The following is a 26,103-nucleotide window of genomic DNA, read 5'->3' on the forward strand; positions in this document are numbered from 1 at the left end:
AATTGTAGACTAAGATGGAGAGAGAAAGAAATGTCCCTTCCAGCCATTCTTGGAGAATTAGGCTGAGCTGGGGTCAACAATTGCTAGCACCCTCCTCTTTCGCACACAGGTCACCTGATTATGTAGAGGTGTTGAAAGGCCAGACAGTCCTGTGGCCGCCATATCTAGCTCCGGAATTTAATTTCAGTCCTCATTCCTAGACTTTCAGTCAGCCGATTCACCCCAGCTATCGACTGCAGATGTAGACCAGAGACCACAAAAAAGGGGAATGGGGATTCAAATCGATGGCCATTTCATGTCTAATGAGACACTTGTAATTGTTTTGTCACCTCTAATGGGCTTCATATTTCCGAATAGCTTCATTTTACACTCCTTGTAGTGATAGCCTCTGTGGCTACACAAACAACAATGGGGGATCGATCTACCTTCCGCATTGATTCTCTTTGTTAGTGGCACTACTGGAGAGTATTGACAAAATAAAAGTTTTATCATTGGCCCGGAAGACTTTAAAAGTTGAGGCCTTTGATTGGGTTTGGATGCATTTGCATTGGGGAAGTTTTCAAGGAAAGACCCAGTTTACCAAGCATAGTGGGTTTGAATTTCTCTTTAAAGATTACTGAGGTCAGGTATCATTCTTAAATGCACCTTGTACAGTATATCATTATAGACCACTATAGCGGTCAGAGCAATTATTTGAAATGAATATGGACTTTGAAGGAATATGCATTGTACTGGAGATGCTAGAGTGTTTTTTGTATTTTATTTTTATATCCTAGTGTAACTCAAGGTGTAACCGAACCATCCTGACTCAATTAGATTTTTGAATGATTCAGCACCTTATGGAAGCACATTTCCTCTGAAATACCGTCTCGGCTATCAAGAACCATGGGGTGGAGGAGCTTTATGCACTCCAGGCTTCATGTGCTGCTAAAACCTGGTGTGAAATTTCAATGCTGCATTGGATAAGTTAAAACTGGTTATTTGTTTGGCAGGAAATATCATTCTGGGTCCACCCCGTCTGTATCAGGAACTGCAGGAGTTGCAGCATGACCTGTCAGTGGTGGAACAGGTCACCCTGCTGGTGGGGACTTTACAGGGAACTTACCAGGTAAACAATGTTCACTACCTCATGTATATGTACACACACGCCAACTGCACAGAGACGATTTTTGATCTAAGTGCATTATGCACCTCCAAAAAATAAAATAATAATAAAAATATGTATTTTTGATCAATAAAGGAGTGTTCCATGTTCAATTCAAGTTAAGCTCAATCGACAGCATTTGTGGCATAATGTTGATTACCACAAAAATGAATTTTGACTTGCCCCTCCTTTTCTTTAAAAAAAAGCAAAGATTAGGTTACAGTGAGGCACTTACAATGGAAATCTGTAAACGTTAAAATACTCAGCGTTTCAAAAGTATAGCCACAAGACGTAAACAATATGCATGTAAACATGATTTTAGTGTGATAAAATCACTTACTTACCTTTTCTGTGTAAAGTTATAGTCAAAAACCCTAAAAGGACTGTAAAAATGACAATTTAAACAACTTTAAAATGATAGCAGTCCAATATCTGTTTCAATACTTTTACATTTAAATGATATATTTTTTAATATTTCTTTACATTCAGATACCCAAGTATGGTGGCATAGAAGCCTTTGTGACTGAGGAATGATACTGTATGGGGGTTCAGGGGTATCTCCTGAGAGAAAATTTAGAAAATGTCTAAGGACAATTTTTGGACCATTTTTATATTTTCATTAAAGTGAAAAAGACTAGGCTACCAACTAGTAATTTTATTGTCTTTCCTTGCCATCCATGTCAAAGGTGATGACATCTGATTAATTTTCACAAAATTACAACAGAAATGTATTTGTTTATTATTAAAGGCTCGTAACATGCTGATTAATAAGCTAAATTTAAAAGGTAAAAATGGTATGTTCTGTGTAAAATTATGCGGCGCCTCATGTCTAATCACATGCGGGGGAATATGCAACGTGTGCGGAGTTGGATAGGGCATAAATGAAGCGTGTTCGGTGCTAGAAAAAAATATTCAAGAAAACAGTGCAGAAAGATCAGAGCTGTTGCACACAGCAGTGTTGTTTTGTCACGCTGCTCACTAGAGACGTTAAGAGGGCGCCACTGTAACAATGTTACAATACACAAATTTCACAATACGATACGATATCAGCACCCACAAATATTTCGTTCAAGGATTCGACATAAATGTCTTTTAAATCATAAATGCCACAAAAGTATCTGACATTGGCAACAAAAAGCAGAGCTCTAACTTCAACAACAGCATTGCATTTATGTTGTTTGATTATTGAGAAAAACTAATACGAACTCACAATTTTCATGTTTTTCTTGAGAAAATAAGTTTGCCTACACTCTAGTCATTTATATTTGTATAACACTTCTCACAATACACATAGTTTCAAAGCAGCTTTATAGAAAATCATGCCTTGTTGTCTGAAAGCCCCCTGTGAACAAGCTGAAGTGACTGTAGCAAAAAAAAAAAAAACAAATTTCAGTGTTATATAGTGGTAAAAAAAAAAAAAAAACTCAAGAAGAACCTGACCTCTGGTTTTATGATATATGTACATAATCCAATATTGTTTAGCAGCTTAAGCAAAAATCAACCCGTTTCACTTTGTATGTAAACTTTACTGCCGTTATTACCGGCTTATAGCATGTGCGCAAGTGTTGTTCTCAAAGCCGTTTTCATTTTTAAGTCAAAAGCAGATAATTATAAGTCTCATGTAATCGCGGCTTTCTTACGTTGGTGGTTTTTTGATAGTTATGACTCATAACTTATGAGCGTCTTGCTGTGCATGTCACACTCAGTGTCGTCTGGGAGAGGCGGCTGTTAAACTTACTGCTGCTGTTTCTGCCTCAAAAATCCACCGATTTGCATAGTGATGTCGGCGTAAATAAAACCACAAGTTTGATGAACTGCAGCACCAGGACATGACACCGTTGTTTGGCAAATTCGACAAGCTGTACTGCTACAGTAAAAATCTACTTGCCGTTTGCCATCGATCTTCTCGCCTGTGTACTGGAAGTGTGTCGCTCTGATTTCCTGTGAGCGCTGAGCAGAGCCTCTCACGGGTGGAGACTGTTCCGCAGCTCTCAAATTGCGCTGATTGGTTTTAATACACTATAATGTGTATGTTTATGTATCGTACGATACATATGGTATTGTATAGTGAGCACTGTATCGTACGATACAATATGATACAATATTTTTTTACACCCCTAATATATATATATATGTTTACTCAATATTTTCCATGCAGACTTAAAGGGATAGTTCACCCAAAAATGAAACTTCTCTCATCATTTACTCACACACATGCTATCCCAGATGTGTATGACTTACTTTCTTCTGCTAAACACAAACAAAGAATATTTCAGCTGTCGGTCCATACAATACGAAGTGAGGCAATACTGCCACTGGTGCCCTCTCAAAGCCCCTCTGGCTGTAATCTTAAATAAATAAACAGAACATGCTTGTCCATCACGAAAAACAAAAAAACAACAACAACATTGCAAAACTGTGAAAAAGAAAGAAAAAAGAAGTCCAGGGAAAGATCAAGGTGGAAAATATTAAGCAACACAACAAAAGCAGTATTAGTCACATATGCTGGAGCCATCTGGGGAGGGAAGCCTTTCAGGGAACAGCATTTACATCGTGATCAAATTGTGATCAAAGTTCAGCAACCAAATGTGTAGATCGTCAATTGATTATCACGGAATTCGCTTGATAGTTGGATGACAACATGGGGAAAAGCTTCATGATGTGATCCACTTTGAGAGTTCAGATAAGAACAGCATGTCTAAATAGCAGGAGGCTGCTCTCAAATCAGGACAGCTCTCCTGATGCCTTGACAGCTACTCAACTCAAGAGTTGTTATTTACCTCTGAGCGTTGTATGGAAACAGTAGCATAGCTTTGTCTTGCTCGATTTCTTGACCATAACTGTGCCATTAGCCTTGCTCCAAATTACTATTCCTTGCTCACAATCCAATCAAAATCAAAATATGCAGTAGGCAAATGTGCATATTGTTAAGGAGAAGTTTTGCCGGCATCATTGATTTTGGAAAGGTGTTCCAAACAAATTTGGCTTTTGAGAGGAGTACATAAAAGAACAAACCCAATACATCAAGGCCAAAAACATAGCAACCACAACACCAAAAATCTATGATGACTTCTCAGTTTTATGTTATATGTTGTATGTTTGTAGTGTGGGTCACATTTGTCTTTCTTTATTGTGCTTGTAGAATCTAAACACCACGGTAGCACAGGACTGGTGTTTAGCTCTGCAAAGGCTCATTCGCATCAAAGAAGACCAAATTCAGAGTGCCAACAAGTGCCGTTTGCGATTGCAAGTCCCTGACAGACCAGACAAGTGAGTAAATGTAACCAAACTTTTGCTCAGGGGGGGCGGGGGGGAATTTGGATGTTTCACACAATTCAGCATTTTTCTCAAAACAAATCGCAAAAGTCTTCTTCTCTTGATAGCAGGCTAAATATTGAGGAGGGTTTTGATTTTGTCAAGGATAACAAAGACAGATTACAAAGATCCTTAAGGGTTAATTACATCACTCAAATGTAAGATGAATCAGCTATGTCCACAACATAAACTTAATATTACAACTTAAAACTGCTCAGAGGATGAACTGGTGAGCTTGAACTAACCCTAACTTGTTGTAAATATGGAGAATTCATAACAGGGGAAAAAGTACTTCAGTATATTCATTATATGCTATTATTTCAGGATCTCTGGTTTTTAGGACAGTTTTCTCATGTTGTTTAATTGTATTCATCTTTGATATGTTTGATACATGCTGAAATAATTTTAAGTAGTTTATACATATTTTAAAATGTTTGAATATTAGGTTGATGTTTGGTCTGTTACAGTTCGATACATGTTTTGTCATTTTGCACATTATCATCAACTTACATATGGTATTTTGGTTGTCTAAATTGACTAAAATTAATGAATATGACTTGGTAAAACATTGACTAAGTTTAAAGGACATTTTCGTCAAAGGACAATAAATTATATCAAATATCTACAACAAAATTCAAAGGTTTACATAATAATGACTTTGAACCATTTCTTAAGCAAAAACAATTTTCCTCCTCTTTGTCATCATCCTCTCTTAAAAGATTAGATTTTCTTTTTCTTTTTTTTTTTTTTGCCTTTAAAGGGAAAGTTTATGCACAAATGAATACTCTGTTATCATTTCCTCACCCTCATGTTGTTGCAAACCCATAGGACTTTCTTTCTTCAGGAAAACATTGAAAACATATTTTTCTTAATTAGTATTTTGTCTTGTTTTCCAGTAAAAATATCTAAACATTCATAAAACAAGACACATTTACTTAACAAGCAAAATGGCAAATGTAACTAAATTTAGTGAGGTTTATACTTAAAACAGAAAAAAAAAAAAAAAAAAAAGAAATTGCCAGTGGGGTAAGAAAAATACACGTATTTTAAAGGGAAAACAAGCCTATTTTTCTTACCCCATTGACAGATTTTTTTAAATTTTGTTTTTGTTTTAAGTTGAATACATTTTGTCAGATTTTTCTATCACAGTTATTAATTTTAATCGTGACTACTAATCACGATTATTCTACTTGAGCAGGTTGATCCCAAGCGACACACATCATAATGTCCTGTGACATACATGTTAAAGTTCATCTGTAACAACATTAAGATGATGAAGTAGTCTAGCACCATGTTAATTTCCTGTAATGAAAGGGCATTACCTGGCTTTATCTGTAGCACCCATTAAAAGCCTGCCCCTCCTCACATTTAACAATGCTGAGCAGCAAATTACAAACCTAATAGAATGACGGGAAATCACTCAGAGATAGTTTTGCGATTCAGGAGCCCAAGGAATGCTGGAGGTACCATTACGCGGCCCTTTCAGTTTGGAAGTGCAACATCATAGCTAGTCATAGAGCTTATTCCATTCATTTTACTTAGTCTGTGAGCTGTTGTTTCCCATTTGGAGCCCCAATGTTATTTCTCTTTGATGCGTAGAAAGGGGCTTTAATGTACTCTTATTATGTCACATTAAGAGTCACTGAATGTAAATGCGTCAAGGCGGAGGCTGCGCATTTTTCACAGTGCGGTGCACCTGAATGTGCTTATCTTAATGATGCAGAGTGAGAGCACAAACTTCACTCACAGAATCGGCTGTGAAATGAAGACATATTAGTGTTGGATGCATGTAAGAAAAGAGCTGAGGAGAAGAACAGAACATGAGGGGAGAGAGGCAGGGAGGAAAAGAGCATAAACTACAAAGCAAAGAAGAGCTGTTGAGGTTCATTCAAATGGATAATTCACCAAAAATGAAAATTCTGTCATCATTACTTATCCATATGTGGTTCCAAACCTATATGACTTTCTTTCTTCTGGGGGGCTGTCAAGTTGACAAGGTCTCACCATAAAGTATCATAAGAGTGGTCCAAAAGTCTTCTGAAGTCATATGGAATCTTTGTATAAAAACTGAAAATTAAGTCGTTATTCACTGATAATCTTCCTCTCCAGTGAGCTGTTAACAGCTGTGAAAAATTAAATCAGTGAGTTGAACTCTACTTTATATTTGGAATGTTCTCATCATGCAATAATGAGGGAAAACAATTAGTAAAACAGTACACACAGTAGCCCAGAAACCATGGATGGCATGTCCACATTAGCAATTGTATTTTCTACAAAAATACCAAATCAAACCAACTGTACATACATTGCATAGTGAATAAGACATTTACTTATAGTGCACATGAAGCGCTTTTACCTTGAAGTTGCACCAGAGACTATTTAGCAGAGATGGGCCACTTCTATTCATATGAATGGGAGCAATTGAACGCCCAACTGCAACCAACGGTCAACGGATGTAGATAGGAAGTCCCGCCTTACAGGTAAAAGAGCCAATCACCTTTTAGATACAGACATCACCTGTCAATCAGCTTGAGAATGGGCATTGACATTAATAATAATAATAATTCCTTACATTTATATAGTACTTTTCTAGGCACTCAAAGTGCTTTACATAGTACTGGGGGATTCCCCTAAACAACGATCAGTGTGCAGCATCCACCTGGATGATGCGACGGCAGCTAGTATTGGGCTCGAGTCCACCTTAGTCGAGTCCGAGTCAAGTCCGAGTCTTTAAACAATCTAGTCTGAGTTGAGTCCGAGTCCAAAAGGGGTCGAGTCAGACTCAAGTCCGAGTCCATAACAGGCCGAGTCCGAGTTGAGTAAAAATGAATCTGTTCAAGAATCTGAATTAAAATTGTAACCGTAAACGCATCACCAATATTTTAAGCTTATTTTACATTTCACAACTAAGAAAAACAATTTGTCAATATAAATGTAACAAAAACACCTCTATATTTTATTATTAGTTTCCTGCTGACCAAATTTCAAAGTGGTTTCAGAATGAAAGCATATGCTTTAGGTGTATGAAGACAAAACTGTCCTTCAACACATTTCTTATTGTGTTCTGTTGACTTTTTCAATTATATGTTGATTTTTCCCCTCCTATCAAACATAAACTAAAAAAAGTGAAAGCTGCGTTAGTCATTACAACCAAGGTTATTATGTTTCGAATTTTAATTTAGTTTTTATTTCTACTTCATTTTCAAATCGTCAATTCAATTTAATTTACTTTTATTTCAAATGATCCCTATCTAAAGAAATAATAGTCTATACTGAGATTTCTTTCTGAGTCTCTATCTGCCGATTTATTAAGGAAAACACAGTAGTAATTAGCACTCGCTGAGAAGTTACGTCTCATGATTTGACAGCAAATGCTACATCCAAAAACACTGGAAAAGCCCACTGATAATATTAGGGCCATTTAACACGGACGTAATTTTCTAGTTAATCTGCGGGAAACCACACAGTGCAGGGCAGTTCTGCGTGCTGCTCGTGTACCTAAATCCCTGATGTGTATGTGTGCGTCTCGCAGCAACTGAAGATACATTTAAAAAAACAATTTTTTTTTAAATATTTGCTTGAGAGGCAGCCGCGTTGGTCTGCAATCAGTCTGAAATCTTAAAATACCAACCAAAGAAAATTTTATTGAGCTCTTCTTTAACGGCAAAAACATGGAGAATAATAATCTTGAGTCATAAATTTAACAGAATTGTCCTTCAAAACTGTCAGAACAAAACGAACCGTGACTGGTCGTTTACATGTCTCAGTCACTTCACATGCAAGCAGGTGATTTTCGCCGCCCTCAAGAAAACAATTCGGCCAAACAGGATGACTAATCTCAAATAATCACGGTTAAATCAATTCATTGTGATCAGACAATTATTTAATTATCGTGAAAGACGTATGGAAAAGAGTGGCCAACATAATTTACCTTTTGTGTTCCAGGGATAAAAAATAAATTCATACAGTGACAACATAAGGATAAGCAAACAATGGCAGAATCTATTTGTATTTTTTTGTAAACTCACATTTTTATGTGATAGAATTTGTCATAAACAACATGTTCATGGAAAAGTTTAACCACCAAAAAACTTCAACGTATACTTGAGTTAAAATTCATTGGGTCCTTACTACATGGCCACAAAGACAAATGGAAAAGCAATAATGCCTTGCTAGCTAAAAGAAGGTATGAGGGAATAATTTTCTGCTTGGCTTATGGAAGAGACTCAGCAGAACATTTAATCTCTGTGCGCTTTCACATCTTAATGTGACAGCCCAACAGCTCCAAAGCAGCACAGTCCTCAACATTCCTCCCAATATCTGTCTGTCCCCTGCTCTTCAGGCCTGCTCGGCTGGCTCATATTCTGCTTAATCTGCAAAAGCAATCTGCTTGGTCAGATGTTCAGCAGAACCCTGCCCTGCTTCCAAAACAGATGCCATGCACCTTAAATTTTCCAAAGCCCCCTTCAACCTGCTATGATGTCATAATGCATTGATGTTATCGCTGACAAACAAAGTTATGGCGTGATTGCAATCTCGCTTTTCTTACTTAGTCTTGCCAACTACACCATGTGAGTGGGCGATCCACTCACATTGGATGAAGTGGAAGGCTAAGAGGTCACCTGCTGAAGTGGAGCCTACACACAACCAGAGCACTAAGCTTTGGATGTGGCCTGTGAAGTCAAGATGATTCTTTTTGAAGCAAGTCAGTAGCCAGGGGCAACAGTGCTTCTAAATGAACTGAAACAGCTCTGTGCCAGAGGACGGCTGGGTGTTATGTAGGCATAAGGCAGTAGTATAGTCAAGGGAATATGCAGGCATATGCTGTATGCCCATCTATTTTTCTTAGGATTTTGCATATGCCCACCTAAAATAAGTGATGATATGTATGGCCACCAGAACAACGAGTAGGCTTTTGACCCGGAAATGTTTCAATCTAAAAATGCGATGTAGAGTGAAGACTCCAGAGTTAAATCCATTTCTTCTGAAGCGATACTATTGGTTTTGGGTGAGAAACAGACCTAAATGTAACTCCTTTTTCAGAGAAGAATTGTGAGAGAAGCTCAATTACTCTTCCTTGCGCTTGATGCATGGGTCAAGCGCTAAGAAGTTTAATCAAGCTTCTCTTTTGTTATCAAAAAGTCCATTGAGGAACAGAGGAGAACATGATCGGATAGAGGCTGAGAAGAAAACAAGGTAAAGCTTTGAGCAAAGAAAGGAAGTTGAAGTTCATTTAAGGCCATCTTTTTCTCTACCTCTCTTTGTCACACATAAATCCTTTCTCACTTTATCCACCCTTCTCTTTAACAAATACTTGCATACAGATGTAGAGAGAGAGAGAGGCAGTCCTCAGCATGCATCCCCTGTTCTCTGTTTTTCACCTGCTGTTAGTCTAGGAGCCTTCCATGCCATCAGACAACACCTCTCAGCAAGCAGCAAATGGGATAGTGACACGTGTTGAATTTCAAAGTGCTGCCACTGAGGCCGATGCACATTCAGGAAACAGGATAATTAACATCACCTATTTACTTGCTGCAAACTTGCTGAAACGTGTCCTGCCTGTTACACGTCGATAAAGAACACGGCATGCTGATTGAGAATGAAAAATTTATATTGCATACACACAGATGGCTGATACAGACAGAGGCAAGCTTTCAAGGATAGAATATTGTTTTTCCTCTAGGGTTGGAGATCTATTTTGTGCTTTTTTTTTTATTCCACACAGAATACAATTTCCACACTTTCTCCTTCACTGTAATAAGTTTAGTAATATGACGTAAATACCTTGGAAAAACTCTCAAACTTCATTACGTTTTTTCCTAAACTGTCTGAAAGAAATAAAATGCAGGTGTTACCGGGTGAGGGCAGTCACGCATCAGATACAGGCAAATTTATATTTTAACTTCATACCCTCATAAACCAGACACTGCTCTGATCTCCATAGTTCATTCATTTATAATTCACTAGTTCATTAATTGTTTGTACAACAGTTTAGTCTTAATGTCATCTATATCTTGTTGAAAGTTTCTTTTATTCTACAATATTTTATGTTAGATGTTTTAATTATTATTTTTATTGACATTACTGACACCTTGTTTTGTGTTTAGTTTAGTTTTTGTTTTTGTTTTGTGGTTTGGTTTGATTTAGTTGGGTTTGTTTTGTTTTTGGTTAGGTTTGGTTTGGTTTTGATGCTTGTTTTTACTTTTGTTTATTGTTTTGCTTTGCTTGTTTTTTGTCCTTTTTTGTTTTATTTGTTTTGTTGTGCTATTTAGCATTGCTTTTCTTTTTTTTTCTTTTGTTGTGATGTTTTTCTTTGTTTTGTTTGTGTTTTTGTTTTTCTTTTTGTTTTGTTTGATTTTGGGGATTGTGTTTGTTTTTTGTTTTGTGTTGTGTTTGCTATGCTTTTTATTATTTGGTTTGTTTTTTTTTGTTTTTTTTTTTGGTTTGGTTTTGGGGTTTTGTTTTTGTGTTTTGTTTTGGTGTTTTTGTGTAATGCTTTTCTTTCTTCTGACACTGTTTTTTGTGCGGCTGTTGATGCTTTGTCAATAGTGTAGTAAAAAAAAAACATTGCAATTTTGTTCTTGGAAATGATAATACGTATCTAGGACAGCTGAATTGATCTACTAATGCCCTTTCATTATAGGTATAGAGTCCTTTGCTCCAAAGCCACTTCCTGCTTGATTTACTATCTCCTCCAATCAGCGCACAGAAGAGCAGAGTGTCTTGTGTTGCATCTATTCCACCATCTATCCTGTCTTTCTGCATTAGTGTCACACACATGCCACAGCACTGACCTGCAGCAATAAATCAGTCTGTTCCTTGCTCTCTGTTCTGCCCTCTTTGCCTTGGAGTCTGTCTCCTGTGCTGTTTCTTTATTCAGACTGCACAGACACGCACAAACTCACACACCCTCTCTCAACCACCCAGATTTTCAATCAGCCAGCGGGAGGAACCCAGGGCTGTTCCGTTTATCGTGTTTAGACCGATGTGGGTGCCCAGCTTTATCCCAGGAATCAAATTAAGCACGGAGCGCACTTCCTCTGCTTCAAACAACATGCCTTCCCCTGTTTCAGCTCTTTTTGCTTCTCCCTCCCCCCATCAAACCTTTGTGCTGAGGGAGAAAATTCTATGGGTTGTTGTTTGCATTTGCGATTCTGGGAAGGAGCCCGACAACACCTGAATTTCAGTTTGAATTAATTTTTTATTTTTTATTTTTTATTTTTTTATCTCAGAAGTGTCTTCGAAGGCTTTAGTTCATTCTCCCGTATCTATGTCTTTGCACTTCACACTTTTTCTTTCCTCTTTATTGCTCTGTCTCTGGCTTGCTCGCTCTCCCTCGGGCTGGGAACGAATGCCGAGCAGGCACAGGCTGCTGGTGTGACAGTATCCAAGGCAGGCGTCATCTTATTCTCCAGTCAATTACCTTCTAATGAAGTTTGAATGTGAATTACCTTCCATGCCTACTCTTCGTCCTCTTTAGCTGGCAAGAGTTGGAAAGTCATTTTTTCTCTCTCTCTACAAGTGTTGAATGGGTATCTGACTAAATAAAGGCCTGGGTAGCTGACTAAGGATATATCAGAGGCAGTGTTGGTGAGTAGTTAACTAACAGTAGCAACACTACTAACTTAATTACTTTTTTCAATAGCTCGACAGTAGTTCAGCTCTTTTTACAATAGTGTAGCTTTTCCAGTAATGACCTACATTTTCCAATGAGTAGCAATTAAGCTTCACAAAACACTACTGTACATTGATCACATTGTATTGAGGAGCCGAGGGAGTAATCAAACACGTTCACCTAAAACACCCTGTCTTTCTCATGTAGCACTGGGAAAACCAAATCATGTGAATAAGTGAATTGTTTATTTCGGACAGTACATGTAAAAGAACTGGTTAAAATAAACGATCCCCTTATATTTAGCATTGGGAACACTGGATGATTTTAGTGAGTCGGTTCATGTAAATTAACTAGTTCACATAAATGATTCGCTGATTCACTTAAGCCCAGCACTGCCTTAAAGGGACTTTGCCTTCTTTTTCTGAAGCGAAATATTTAGCAAATTGCTGCTGTTTATCACTATATTTCGATTCAATTATCTGTAAATAGGGTGTTTTGGTGGAAACCATAGTTTTGATACAATGACTGAAGTATCCATATAGTTACCATGGTTTTATTAGAGTAATAGTAACCATGACTGTAGTAACAATGGCTACTTTTATGGTTACTATGGTTTTATGATTTTACTATAAAATACAATGGTTAAACTATGGTTAATGTAGTAAAACCATGTTTAATTTTCATAAGGGATTATTACCCTAATTACATGTACAACTATCAGCTGATATTATTGAATTCTGCAATAAAAACAGAATTAATGTAAATTATGCAGAATTAAATAATGTCATCCGATTGTAATGCAGTATATATATTTTCTTCTTAAAATATCTTCAATGTAGTCACAGTAGCTACCTTTTGTTTGTACTTATTGTGTAGCTAAATCCCTTTTTAAAGAGTATCTTAAGTGTAGCTTTGCTACTTTAAGTTGAAAGTAGCTTGTGATTTGGGAAGCTACAATTTCAAAAGTTGCTTTAATTCAAAAGTAGCTGCCGAGATACAATTCTGCAAGTAACTTGAAACACTTCACTATATTTTAGTAGATCTTTTATCAGTGCACAATTATCGTATTGTAATAGTTATAAAATACTGATACTATTTAATCACATTTTCAATAAAAAACAGTGTCACTCTCAATCAAAGCCGGGTGGATTGCTAGTGTCCAGTGTCCTTCAGTAACTCATATTGAAAATCCTCCTCCCATCCAGAACCATGCAGTGATCAGTCATGCCCACTCATTCCCCTCTTGTAGATGGCATTGAATCTGAGAAGTTCTGGACCATTAACCTGCCTAAACACTTTGGCTCAGAATGCAGATCAACTCAGCAAGCTCTGCTTAGCTCTTGGCCCAGCCCTTTCTGGCCTTCCCCGTGCAACCCTCCATACTACCATATCCGCAAATATTACATCCTTATTGACCTTTGCTTTCTGCTGCCTCTTGTATTAAATTAAGGGAGAAATCTGCTCTATATCTTCTGCTGTCTCCTTTCTCTTCTTGTAAGCACTGAATACATTGAGCAATAAGACCCAGTACTTGGATTCAGGCTCGGCTTGTGAACAAGTTGTATTGGGTAGAGTGGCAGCTACTCTCCCCAGGGCTTCTTGGTGCACTGCAGCAAAAGTATCTCCTAATAGTATTAATGCGGATAATTAAGATACCATCATGTTGTGCTGTGTTTTTACGTCAGCACCAGAAACTTGAGAGGATCGCCTTCCTAAGAGAACGATCCCATGTTGGTTAAATTGATATTGCTTCATCTCACCATCTGTTGGATGTTTTTCTCATTTAGGTCTGGGCGTCCTGTTAGTTTTACGGTGGTCTTCAACACTCCAAGCCCCCTCAGCAAGATCTCCTGGGTCAACCGGTTCCACCTGGCCAAGATAGCATTAAGTGAGTTCTGACTTTTATCCCATATTAACCAATGACAAACTGGAGGTCTGTTAATGTGATCCATACTGACTGTGATCTAAGATATGTGATGTAAACAACTGAGTGACTGACAGCTTTTAAACCAGTGGTGTCAAACATATGACCTTATGATTAGGGCTGTCACGATTATAAAATTTGGCTGACGATTAATTGTCATATAAATTGTCATATTTAATATTTAACTTCAAAGATATAAATCAGATAATAAAATTGGGATATGTGATTTTCTTTTAAAGCTTTAAAAACGTATAAATTACATGAAAAATAATGTTTAAATGTCAAAATATTTCTATATACTTAAAATATGTCTCTCTTTCTGGTCAGGACACTTTAGTTTTGGTCAAGTTTACATTAACACTGTTGTTTTGGAACTTTTTAGAAAAAAAAATCTAATATACTTTTTAATATATTTTTTAATATTTTTATTATGTTATGCAACAGTAAATATTTCTGTCCTAATTTCTTCACTTTCACATGTTTTTTAATGCTCTGTTATTAAACCCACGAGCCCTTGTTTCTGATGAAGCAAAACCTTTGAGATTTTGTTTCATAATTGTATCACTCCAAAGAAATAGAGCAAGCATGCGTCTCCTGCTCTGTGTCACTGCGTGTCATTAACACTGCATATATGAACTCACAATGACCAGAAACATTTGCCATTTAGCCTATATGTTCGCTTAAAATGACATTATTTGGGCATAAGCACGGTTAGTTCAAAGATCCGTGATCAGACGATTATTTAATAATTAATTAATTATTATTTAATAATTATTTCATTATCTTATTTGTGATTAATTTTCTATCCTAAGAGACGTTTCTGTTATACATTCTTCTGATTTTTTGCACTGTGTGTACAGCAGTCATCAATAGAATGCCAATGCATAAAGCCAGAGAATATATGCTTGATGCTGAAAAATAGAGGGTGATAAAACAATCTCACAGTCTTGCATGGTTATCTCATCTCTGCATTTACAAGGTTGCGACTTGTTGGCTTCCTCTATGTTTGTCACATCATTGTGTGCAGTCATGTTTTATTTTTGTCTTATCGATGCATAAACCAGTTTTAATATGTTTTAACCTCAGAGGCAAGGAGATATCCAGCCACAGTATCTTAAACTATAACTCCTTGGAGAAGCTGTACCTACTCATTTCATGACGTTCTAATAGAAACTGCCTTTCTACCTCTGGTTTGTTCATAGGCTCGATAAACCTCAGCCATGAGTAAGAATACTATAACTAGAGTGCTGGCAATACATTTTGTTTCACAACAGTTTAGTTATGTACTTTAAACAGTGGTGTGACCAGATAAATTGCATATATTTAAGCCATCTTTACCTTCGCTTTTGTGGAGGTATTGCACTGTAAAAAATAAAATAAAAAATCCTGTTGTTTTTACACACACACACACACACACACACACACACACACACACACACACACACACACACACACACACAAACTGGCAGCTGTGGTTGCCAGAATAATTATGTAAAAATACAGCAAAAATGTAAACAACTTTACAGATCAACCTTTCTAATCATAACAAGTGCTACCCTGTTGTCCAAGCTTTACAATGTTTTGTGTATGTGTGTGTGTGTGTGTGTGTGTGTGTGTGTGTGAATTATCTTGTTTTCAGAACAACAGTAATGGTCCTACATAAACTCTCGATGGCTTTTTGTACACTCTGCATGTTGAAAATAGTTTTATGGCAATAGGCAAATAGCAATCTCAGCTGACACTAAGTGGATGTTGGCAGCATATGTAAGTGGCAAGATCTCTAAAACACAGCTAGCTAGCGACAGAATGAATGACAAACACTCCCAAGAGCCTTTCTCTCAAAAAATAAATAAATAAATAAAATAAATAAAAAACAACAAAAAAAACATAATCTCTTTTTTCTTTTTCTCTTTTTGAGTGTTTGTTGTAAGAGGCCAATTGGCTGTCCCTGCATTTCCTAGTTTGCTTACTCGTCCACCCCTTGCGTAGCACAAATGCTGTTGATTGCTGGAATATTCCTTTTAAAGATATTGCCCCACTGTTTATAAAGGGTATCCTGATTGTAGTTTGACTTTACTTTATGACCCCATTTCCACCTGGTATTTCCACCCAAAATTTAATCTCAGGTGATCCGATCACATGTGGTCAGGTGAGACACATCACTGTTTACACCTGGTCACTTAAATGCGTCTCCTGTCACCACTTGTGATCAGATTTGGAGAGGAGGGACTATGTTTCATGACGACGTACTTCAATCACTATGTCAGTGTGTTACTGTATGATAATAAACCACAACAAAGTCAGAAAAGGCAAAGAAAGCATGGCGCGCTATTTCACCCAAGTGCATCTGAAATTGAATCTAAACACAAAAGCAACATTTCGAGCAGAACTGTCCATTATTTCAGTGGATTACCTGTACTAACCTGAGCTGCAGATGTTCGTGCTTCTCATAAGTGTCTGTGCATGTTGATTTCAGACATACTGAAGAAGATTTGTGAAGTTATCTTGCTTGTGTATATATCCGCTTTTTATATTTTCTGATCGGATGGTTATTTCCTTTTATAGCCACTCGTAACCACCAAAGTTTAAAGGAATATTCTGGGTTCAATACAAGTTAAGCTCAGTCAACAGCATTTGTGTAATAATGTGATTTACCACAAATATTTATTTCAACTCGTTCGTCTTTTTTTCATTTGGCTGTCTCTGCATTTCCTAGTTTGCTTACTCATCCACCCCTTGAGTAGCTGTCAGTCTTTTGTTGTGCATAACCATCTCTGCCCAGCCTGTTGACCAGAATGAGCTCAGTAAGGGAGTCCAGGGACAGTTGTCACACGTTTTACTCCTTCAGGGTAGGTTTGTTTTTTTAAAAATAATTTTATGCATAGCCACATACGTTAAAGTATTGGCTGCACAGGGGGCCTGGGTAGCTCAGTGGTAAAAGATGCTGGCTACCACCCCTGGAGTTCGCTAGTTTGCTATCCCAGGGTGTGCTGAATGACTCTAGCCAGGTCTTCTAAGCAACCAAATTGGCCCGGTTGCTAGGGAGGGTAGAGTCACATGGGGTAACCTCCTCGTGGTCGCTATAATGTGGTAGGTTCTCGGTGGGGTGCATGGTGAGTTGAGCGCGGATGCCGCAGTGGGTGGCGTGAAGCCACCACACACGCTATGTCTCCATGGCAATGCGCTCAACAAGCCATGTGATCAGATGCACGGGTTGATGGTCTCAGATGCGGAGGCAACTGGGATTCATCCTCCGCCACCCGGATTGAGGCGAATCACTACGCGACCACGAGGACTTAAAAGCGCACTGGGAATTGGGCATTCCAAATTGGGTGAAAAAGGAAAAAAAAAAAAAAAAAAAAAATATTGGCTGCACAAAAGCTAATACAATTTTTCAAAGTTTTTGCCCAGGGAAAAAAATTGGTAGGTGTGACAACAAGCCCTGATAGTGGGGCATGTTATCACTCTACTGTATATGGGGTAATTTGTCACAATGGAACTTGCTACTGAACCAGTGGTGTATGTTCCATGTGAACACTGGGAGGTGACGTGGGTACGTGTCTCCACGATCACAACCACCAAAAGAAAATGTCGCCCGTTTTTAAATCTACGTCTGCACTAAATAGCCGATTATAGGCTTTCAGCATAATGCAAACAATAAAACAGTTATGAGGCACAAACTGATTCATGAAACAACAAAAAATGGAAAAGGTGACAAAAAATATCAAAACATTGTTTTGGCCAACAAATATTGTAATTACTAAACTGCATATAGAGATTTAAACTGGCCCTGACTTTCATTAAAATGACTTTTGTCTTAATCAACACATTTGAACCTTTCAGTAAAAATATGCTTTCATAATATAGTTGACGCTTGCCTGAATGTATGCCAGTGTGGTTTGATATTGTTATCTTGTTAACCCAAGAGCATATTAGAATATGAAAAATATCATAGTGGGAATTTACTTTGGAGGGTAGAATTCATAATTTATCATATATATCCTAATTTAAGAGGGTTATGAAGTAGGTGTTTAAAACCAACACACAAAACCTCTGCTAGAAAAAAACACACATTTGTACAATTTGACTTTTGACTCCAACTCTTACTGTTATTGAGATGCAGTGCTTGTGACAATTTCCTTGTGTGACAACTAGTCCCGGTCTCCAATATAACTTTCAAACTGCACTATAAAGAATCATAACATTTCTCATTTTTCAACTTGCAAAATGTTGGGTATTCTACAATTGTCAAAGCAATCCACTGCATAGTGCTTTGCGCAAACAGGATGATTGTAATCCAACCTGATGAAGATGTCGGTTGCACCATAATTACATTACGCCCACACATTGCCCACTCATTTAACAAAATGAAATTACAATAATTACATGTGCAATTTCATGGGTGGCCTGTTGTTGCTGAGCTCTCTTACCTCCTTGGAGTGTGGGACTTATGTGGGCAGAAAAAGCCCTTGACCAAGGTGATTTGAGCCCTCTCCGTTGGGACAGCTAATGAGAGTGGCTCCAAAGAGGAATAAAGTAAAACCAACCCACCTTAATAATCAAATTCTGAGTATCATAGTGGACTACTACGTCCATTGGACCATCAGCTTGAACCTTTTAATTGTGCCAAATTCGTATTACCAACTGTTTTGGGGAGTAGTTAACTGAAAGTAGTGACGCTACTAATTTAACTAAATTTTTTTCAGTAGCATGACAATGTAGCTAGCTACGATATGTTACTAGCTTGTAGTGTAGCGAACTACTTTTACAAAAGAGTAGCTTGACTGTTAATAAGTTATGAGTAGCTCTGATAAGCTACAGTTTCAAAGTCCTCTTTCATGCATAATGATTTTATTTACAAGCAGAGTGGTGTCTCATAAGTCCGCACCACCTGTCCGCTATACATCCCTGCTTTGAGGTGAAACTTTTGGCTGATTTAAAATGCACAGAAACATTTTGTCTCCGATGAGGGCCATTAACGAGGCCCTGTGAAGGGTAACATATGCTTGTTGCAACATAAAACAGGCTGTCAAAAAGCAGTGTTTGTGATATTGTGGAGGCATGCTGGGAATTCATGGGGTGGGAGATGGAGAGCTTCAACATGACTGTGCAGGAGTGCGTCCTCAGGGTTTCATTAATTATGAAGATGTGTCTCAGAGATGGCCACAGCAACTCCATGTGGTGCCAAGAACGGGCCCAACACTGTCTTGTTACTGGTTCAGAGGTACACTCTTAATTAATATGTACAATATTAATTAAGTACAATTGAGGTTAATTGAGGTTTTTTGGAGTCACGGGCAAAATCATGTTTGGCTTGACATGCGGTTTTCAAGGGTACCCATGAGAAACTTGGAGGAGATTGCTGAAGGATGCTCAACATGTTTAGAGCTGGGGAGTAACTAACTAAAGGTAGTGATGCTACTACGTAATTTAAAGGGATAGTTCACCCAGAAATGTACATTATGTTATCATTTACTCACGCTTATGTTGTTCCAAACCTGTATGACTTTCTTTCTTCCATGGAACACAAAAGGAGATTGTTAGAAGGCAGATTGTTAGCCTCAGTCACCATTCACTGTCATTGTATGGAGAAAAAAAAAGATGCGATGAGGGTGAGTAAATGATGACAAATTTTTCATTTTTGGGTGAACTATCTATTTAACTGCATTTTTCAGTAGCATGACAGTGGGGCACTTACATTGGACTTGATGTGTATTTTAATGTTTATGGACTGACTCCATTCACTTCTATTGTAAGTGCCTCACTGCAACCGCAATTTTTTTTAATAAAGGAAAAATTAGTCGAAATGAATGTTTGTGGTAATCAACACTGTCTCAAATGCTGTTGATTGCTGGAATATTCCTTTTAAAGATATTGCCCCACTGTTTATAAAGGGTATCTTGACTGTAGTTTGACTTTACTTTATGACCCCGTTTCCACCTGGTATTAAGATGCGTCTCGGGTGATCCGATCACATGTGGTCAGGTGAGACACATCACTGTTTACACCTGGCCGCTCTAATGCGTCTCCTGTGACCACTTGTGATCAGATTTGGAGAGGAGGGACTCTGTTTCAGGACGACGTACTTCAATCACTATGTCAGTGTGTTACTGTATGATAATAAACCACAACAAAGTCAGAAAAGGCAGAGAAAGCATGGCGCGCTATTTCACCCAAGTGCATCTGAAATTGAATCTATACACAAAAGCAACATTTCGAGCAGAACTGTCCATTATTTCAGTGGATTACCTGTACTAACCTGAGCTGCAGATGTTCGTGCTTCTCATAAGTGTCTGTGCATGTTGATTTCAGACATACTGAAGAAGATTTGTGAAGTTATCTTGCTTGTGTATATATCCGCTTTTTATATTTTCTGATCGGATGGTTATTTCCTTTTATAGCCACTCGTAACCACCAAAGTTTAAAGGAATATTCTGGGTTCAATACAAGTTAAGCTCAGTCAACAGCATTTGTGTAATAATGTGAATTACCACAAAAATTTATTTCAATTTGTCCGTCTTTTTCTTTAAAAAAAAAAAAAAAAAAACAAAGCAAAAATCGAGGTTACAGTGAGTCACTTACAGTTGAAGTGAATGGTGCCAATTTTTGGAGGGTTTAACAGCAGAAATGTGAAGCTTATAATTTTATAAAAGCAATTACATTAATTATTCTGTTCAAACTCATGTATTGTTTGAGCTGCAAAGTTGTTAAAATGGTAATTGCTACAGTCATTTAAGGGTTTGTTGACATTACATCATCATGGCAACAAAGCTGTAAAATTGGCTATAACTTACACAGATATGGTTAGTAAGTGATTCTTTAACTCTAAAATCATGTTACCAGATATTGTTTGTCATGTGGCTATACTTTTAAAACAGTGAGTATTTTAATGTGTACAGATTGACTCCATTCACTTCCATTGTAAGTGCCTCAGATTTTTGCTTTTTTAAAGAAAGTGAGGAGCAAGTAAAAATGGATTTTTGTGGTAATCAATATTATGCCACAAATGCTGTCGATTCTGCTTAACTTGTAATGAACCCGGAATATTCCTTTAAACTCTTGTTTTAGCGCACCGGTTGATTGACAGGTGAGGGGTGGTGCTTCGCTGCTGCCGGGACGCACACAGGACGGATTATCGTTTACACTTCAAATGTGATGCGTTCAGATGCGTTTTTGACCACATTCGTATGTGGTTTTTGGATCCCCCAAACGTATCTTAATACCAGGTGGAAACGGGGTCTATTAGAAGCTTGTAGCAATTACAGTTTTAAAGTAGCTTCCCAAACACAAGATTTTGGGTTGCTTTTATGCTATCAGATGTAAACACATTCACACACATGTACACACACAGACAGAGGGAGGCAGATTGGTCACAGAGCTGAAGGAAGAAATAGCTAAGAAATGAAGAGTATATGAAACAGTGAGAGAGATATGGAAAGAAGCATATGGTGGCAAATTCTGTTTACGTTTGTATATACAGTATACACCGTGTGATAGTGTTGAAAAAAGAACTGTAGGATAGATGTGACTGACAGGAAAACATTGTAAATCAAGCACCGGTAAGAAGGTATTGTTGAGATGGATCAGGTTGGTAAACAAAGTTGGATGCGGTTGGCTGGAGATTAGGTGTTGAACACATGTGGCGGTAGTTTAGCCCACTCATCTTACCACTCCACCTTCTCTCTCTTGATCAGTGATTACTGCCGCAGTCTCTATGGCATGACCAAATAATGGATGAGAAGAGGAGTTTCGAATGCTTCTGTGAGGGGCTGGTAACTCCCCTCATTCACTGTACGGCTCAGCAGCTTATCAAGCGTGGACTGAGGTCTACGGATGTCATAGCAACAGTGATCCCCCCTTCATCAAAGCACCTGCAAAACAGCATATAGAAACAGCTTTTGATAAAGTAAAATAATAAATCAGTTGTGTATTCAAATGCTGTTACCACACACCAAAGATCTTTTTATGTAATTATTCATCGTACTGAGCCCTGTACTTCCCTAAAGTAAAACCATAAAAGTTAAAATTGTTTAGTCTGGTGCAGATATCAGAAATATATGATAAAGACCTTGGAAAACATCTCTGTGTTGTGAAATTCATATAACAAAAAGAAAAAGGTTGAAATCTGTTCGATTTAAAAAAAAAAAAAAAAAAATCAACCCCTGGGAGATGAAACTGCCCAAAGTAAAAAAAAAAAAAAAAAAAAATGGCCAAACATGCTTGGTATGATGGCCATGATTTGTAAATGTTACCTTAAATTAAATAATTAATCTTGCTGTTCAGCATTGATCCTGGAAATGGCGACCAACGTCCCGCACACAAGCTCTTTTGATTCGGCTATATCTTTGCTGCTTTTCTCACAGTGCTGATTGATTGGCTTCCTTTGTAATTAATCATCACACTTTAATGTGCGCTGCTGTTAGTCCATAATGTCAAAGCATAATTAAAACTCAGTGGCGGGCCGTGCATTTACAGTCTAGGCCTTCAGTGTGATTCATGCCATTAAGAAAACACAGTTTCACAATGAATGAAAGACACCCTATGCCTTTGGGCATCATACATTATGTTACAGCTAACTAGTAATACCAATTGACATTTTAAAAACACGTCCACGCACGAAAGCCAGAACTTGAAACGACACTTAATGCTCAAGCAAGCCTAATTTTAACTGCAGCATGACTGTTTTGTGAAATGAACGTCTCCCGGACAGACATTCAAAAATAATAATTTTTCATATGAATCTACTAAGGAGGTATATAATACCTGGAAAAATCTATCTAATAATATTTGCGATTTAAATGTTGCTTGCAATAAATTTTGTTTCGTCAGGGTACAGGGTTATGCTGCATTCCATTCAAGTTGGATGTGGGATATTCATACTTGATATCTCCGATTATAAATGCATTCCATTCCCGATATTCAGAAGATATCGTTTAAGGAAACAAAACTGCAACACTCCCGTTAGCTTAGCAGAGGTTTGACTCTCATTAGAGATGTCTGCTAGCAACCCAACTGATAAACAATGCTGCAGTGCTAGCATTTGTGCTACAGCTGTACGATTATCAAAAGAGATAATGTTTTATACTCCTGTTTCTGCAGGCGTTTGTTAAACAAGCTTTAATATCATGTAATGTGGAAACAAACTCATTTATCGATATTACTTAATAAAGTGAATGTTTATCACTTACTTTGTATTCCTCCCTGAATGTCGACATGTTTGTGTGACATCATGCCCCTGCATCTCAGCGAAATTGGAGTTGAGAATTTCTGCATGAGCCTACAAGTTGTAATTCTGATTTCAAGATGCATTCCATTGCACTTTTCCTAGTAGGAAGTTGTAAAATCCGACTTTCCGAGTTGAATGGAATGCAGCACTACTTTTCAAAACTTGATAGGACACTGAATGCTCAAGCAGCCTAATTTACACTTAGAAAACTCCTGATCTTGCAAAAAGCACTTACCAATTTACTTGAAGTGAAAATCAGTCCTCCTTTCCTGTTTAATAAATTAAGCAATCACACGGTCATGCAGAACATCTCGTGTTTTTAAATCCATAAGGATCTCTTTCTCAACGGCGATAGCAGCAGTGATGACAGTCGACTCATCAGCAAGATCTGGCGCTCTTCGCTTTCAAATTATGTCACTTAAAGCGTGACTGCGTCACTCAAGGCCAGCTAGAAGGCATCGACCGGGACATATCCTAAAGATCACCCACCAAGAACAAATAAATCAATCTGATTGGTTGATGAATCTGACAATCTGACTTTAGTTGCCCATTCATTTGCACTGTTGAGGGATTCTGAAGAAATTCTGAAATCCTGACGGGGTGGATCTCAGATTCGGATTCGGTCATGCGATTTGTGAAACAGCTGTCACACTTTGCTTGTAAGCATCAAGGAATAAATTCTGACTGGGTAAACTTTTTGTTTTCCTCTATTTGTTTGTAGATTAATTAAGAGTGGAAAGCGATTAAAAATACATAGGCAAAAAGATGACTGAGAATGAAAGGATGAAAAATATGTATTTACTTGGCATGTTAGGTCAGCAGAGAAGGCTTTGCTGGCCCTGAGAAATCATCACTGTTAAAACTCAATCTCTATTATGCAATGCCATTGCAAATGTACTAAACTGCTCCTGAAAAGACTGTTGCCAGCTATTATTCTAAATAATAAATACGTTTGAAAAGTTCACTGTATTGTTTTGGAGAACACAGGTGTTAATTAAAAAAATGGTGTATGTGCACTTTATCTTAAATAGACGTGTCTGCTTGGGCTCTCGCGGCTGGTGCACCGTTCAGAATGAGTCAAGGGAACAAAGCTCTTCAGTCTGATAAAAGCGTCTGAGTAAAGTCCTGACCAAGGCTTCTAGTTCAGCTATTCACTGCCTCCCTGTGTGGCACTTCACTAGCCCTTTCTGATGAATGTTTTCAATTGTGCATTCAGAGGATATTAAAAAGCCACTTGGATGTTATACAGGTGCACCAATAATTGGGGTGATGCATTTAGCAGCAAACTTGTACACGTGAACCTCAATAGCCAACAATACAGCGACACCAAAAAATATTTGCACTCTTTTGTCCCACAGTAAAGTGTCATTGCATTAGCAAGTGTAATCTGCAAATGGATGCTACTTGAGCTTTTCTCAAAACTAACTTCACTTTTCATTTAATCAACTGATGTCAAGGGAATTTTTTGTAAGTCAGTTCCCCTCAGGTTAACACAGGTGTCCTAACAGAGTAACCAGATGTTCTGAACAACCAGAAAGTTTTTTGAACAATAGGTCATCCACATGAATGAAGATGATGTCCTAGTCCTGTTTTACTCCAAAATCAAAATAAACAAATAAGAAATGTTATTTTGCATGAAGAAATTGAATATTTTTTTTAAATTTAAATTTTATTTATTTGTTATTTTTTATTTTTATTTTTTTAGGGCCATTAAGATTTTACTTGCGACATCATAACAGTTATGCTCATTTTACTCCCCATTTTGTATTACTGCAATGCAATGCAAAAAAAAAAAAAACTCTCATTACTGCAACACAAAAAAAAAAAAAAAAAAAGAAAATTATATATATATATATATATATATATATATATATATATATATATATATATATATATATATATTTTACATTTTTTTTTATTATTATTATATACATATTAGTAGTACTCCCTTGGTACTGCCTTTGCATACAGTTTAATAATTATAAAGAAAAATCTACAACAGCATTTTTATTTTATTTTTTTATTTTTTTTCAGTAAAAAAAAAAAAAAAAAAAATACTGTGTTACGGTAATGAGAATCATCATTGAAAACAATATGAAATGTCCATATGTCCAGAAATGTCTAGAAAGTGACAGCAAAGAGAATTGTTGGGTAAAATGTGCTCAAGCAAATAATCATAATCCTAAATGGCTTCATTTTCTTAATACAAAATGAAATTTAATTTGGGATTAAATGTGACTAGGTCTTTTTTCTTGATAGGTTTCGTTTTTGTCACACAACGGCACTTATCTTTAACCAAACAAACTTTTTTTGTGAAAGGTTTTGCTTGAAAAATTTTGTTTGTGCTACATTTCTTTAAAATTAATTCCATTTGGTTTGATATTGTGTTATGTAATGCAGAGGCACACATTTTTAAATGTGCACTATAAAAAATAAAATAAAAATAATGAAAAGGTTAGATTTGCTGTGGTTGCCAGAAATTTAAAGGTGCATTCAGTATTTATTTATTTTTTCCATTAAAAAAGTTTTACTCCTAAAGGAATTAATTGTAATTTTGAAACCTATGTATAAAATCATGACCGCTCACAGTCATATCAGTAACCTTCTAAAAGCTGCTTTATTCTACATGGGGCAGGGGTGCCCTTATGGGGCCTGCCATTTTAGAATCACATGACCAACTGAATACTACTTGCTTAATCTGGGTAACCGTCTTGTTATTGGTCACTTTCACTCTTGGATTAAATTAATAATGGCTGATTAAGAATAGTGAATTTCTACAATGGCATCTGTAACTGAAAACTATTGATTTTGAATGATACTGCATCCACATCACTAGGTGTCACTGCAAGTCCAAGATGACACAAGCAAAAAGTTACTGA

General features: G+C 37.2%; 1 protein-coding gene across 1 annotated transcript in view; it reads left to right on the forward strand.

The window, feature by feature from the left end:
- LOC127427566 (rho guanine nucleotide exchange factor 10-like protein) overlaps positions 1-26,103 on the forward strand; it is a 187,234-nt gene that overhangs the window by 83,465 nt on the left and 77,666 nt on the right. The window contains exons 17-19 of the mRNA XM_051675204.1: positions 993-1,108; positions 4,287-4,414; positions 13,862-13,962. Of these exons, the coding sequence (XP_051531164.1) occupies positions 993-1,108; positions 4,287-4,414; positions 13,862-13,962 (345 nt within the window). The remainder of the gene's footprint in view (positions 1-992; positions 1,109-4,286; positions 4,415-13,861; positions 13,963-26,103) is intronic.

Source organism: Myxocyprinus asiaticus, chromosome 37 (genome assembly GCF_019703515.2).
Source record: "Myxocyprinus asiaticus isolate MX2 ecotype Aquarium Trade chromosome 37, UBuf_Myxa_2, whole genome shotgun sequence".
NCBI classification, from domain to species: domain Eukaryota; kingdom Metazoa; phylum Chordata; class Actinopteri; order Cypriniformes; family Catostomidae; genus Myxocyprinus; species Myxocyprinus asiaticus.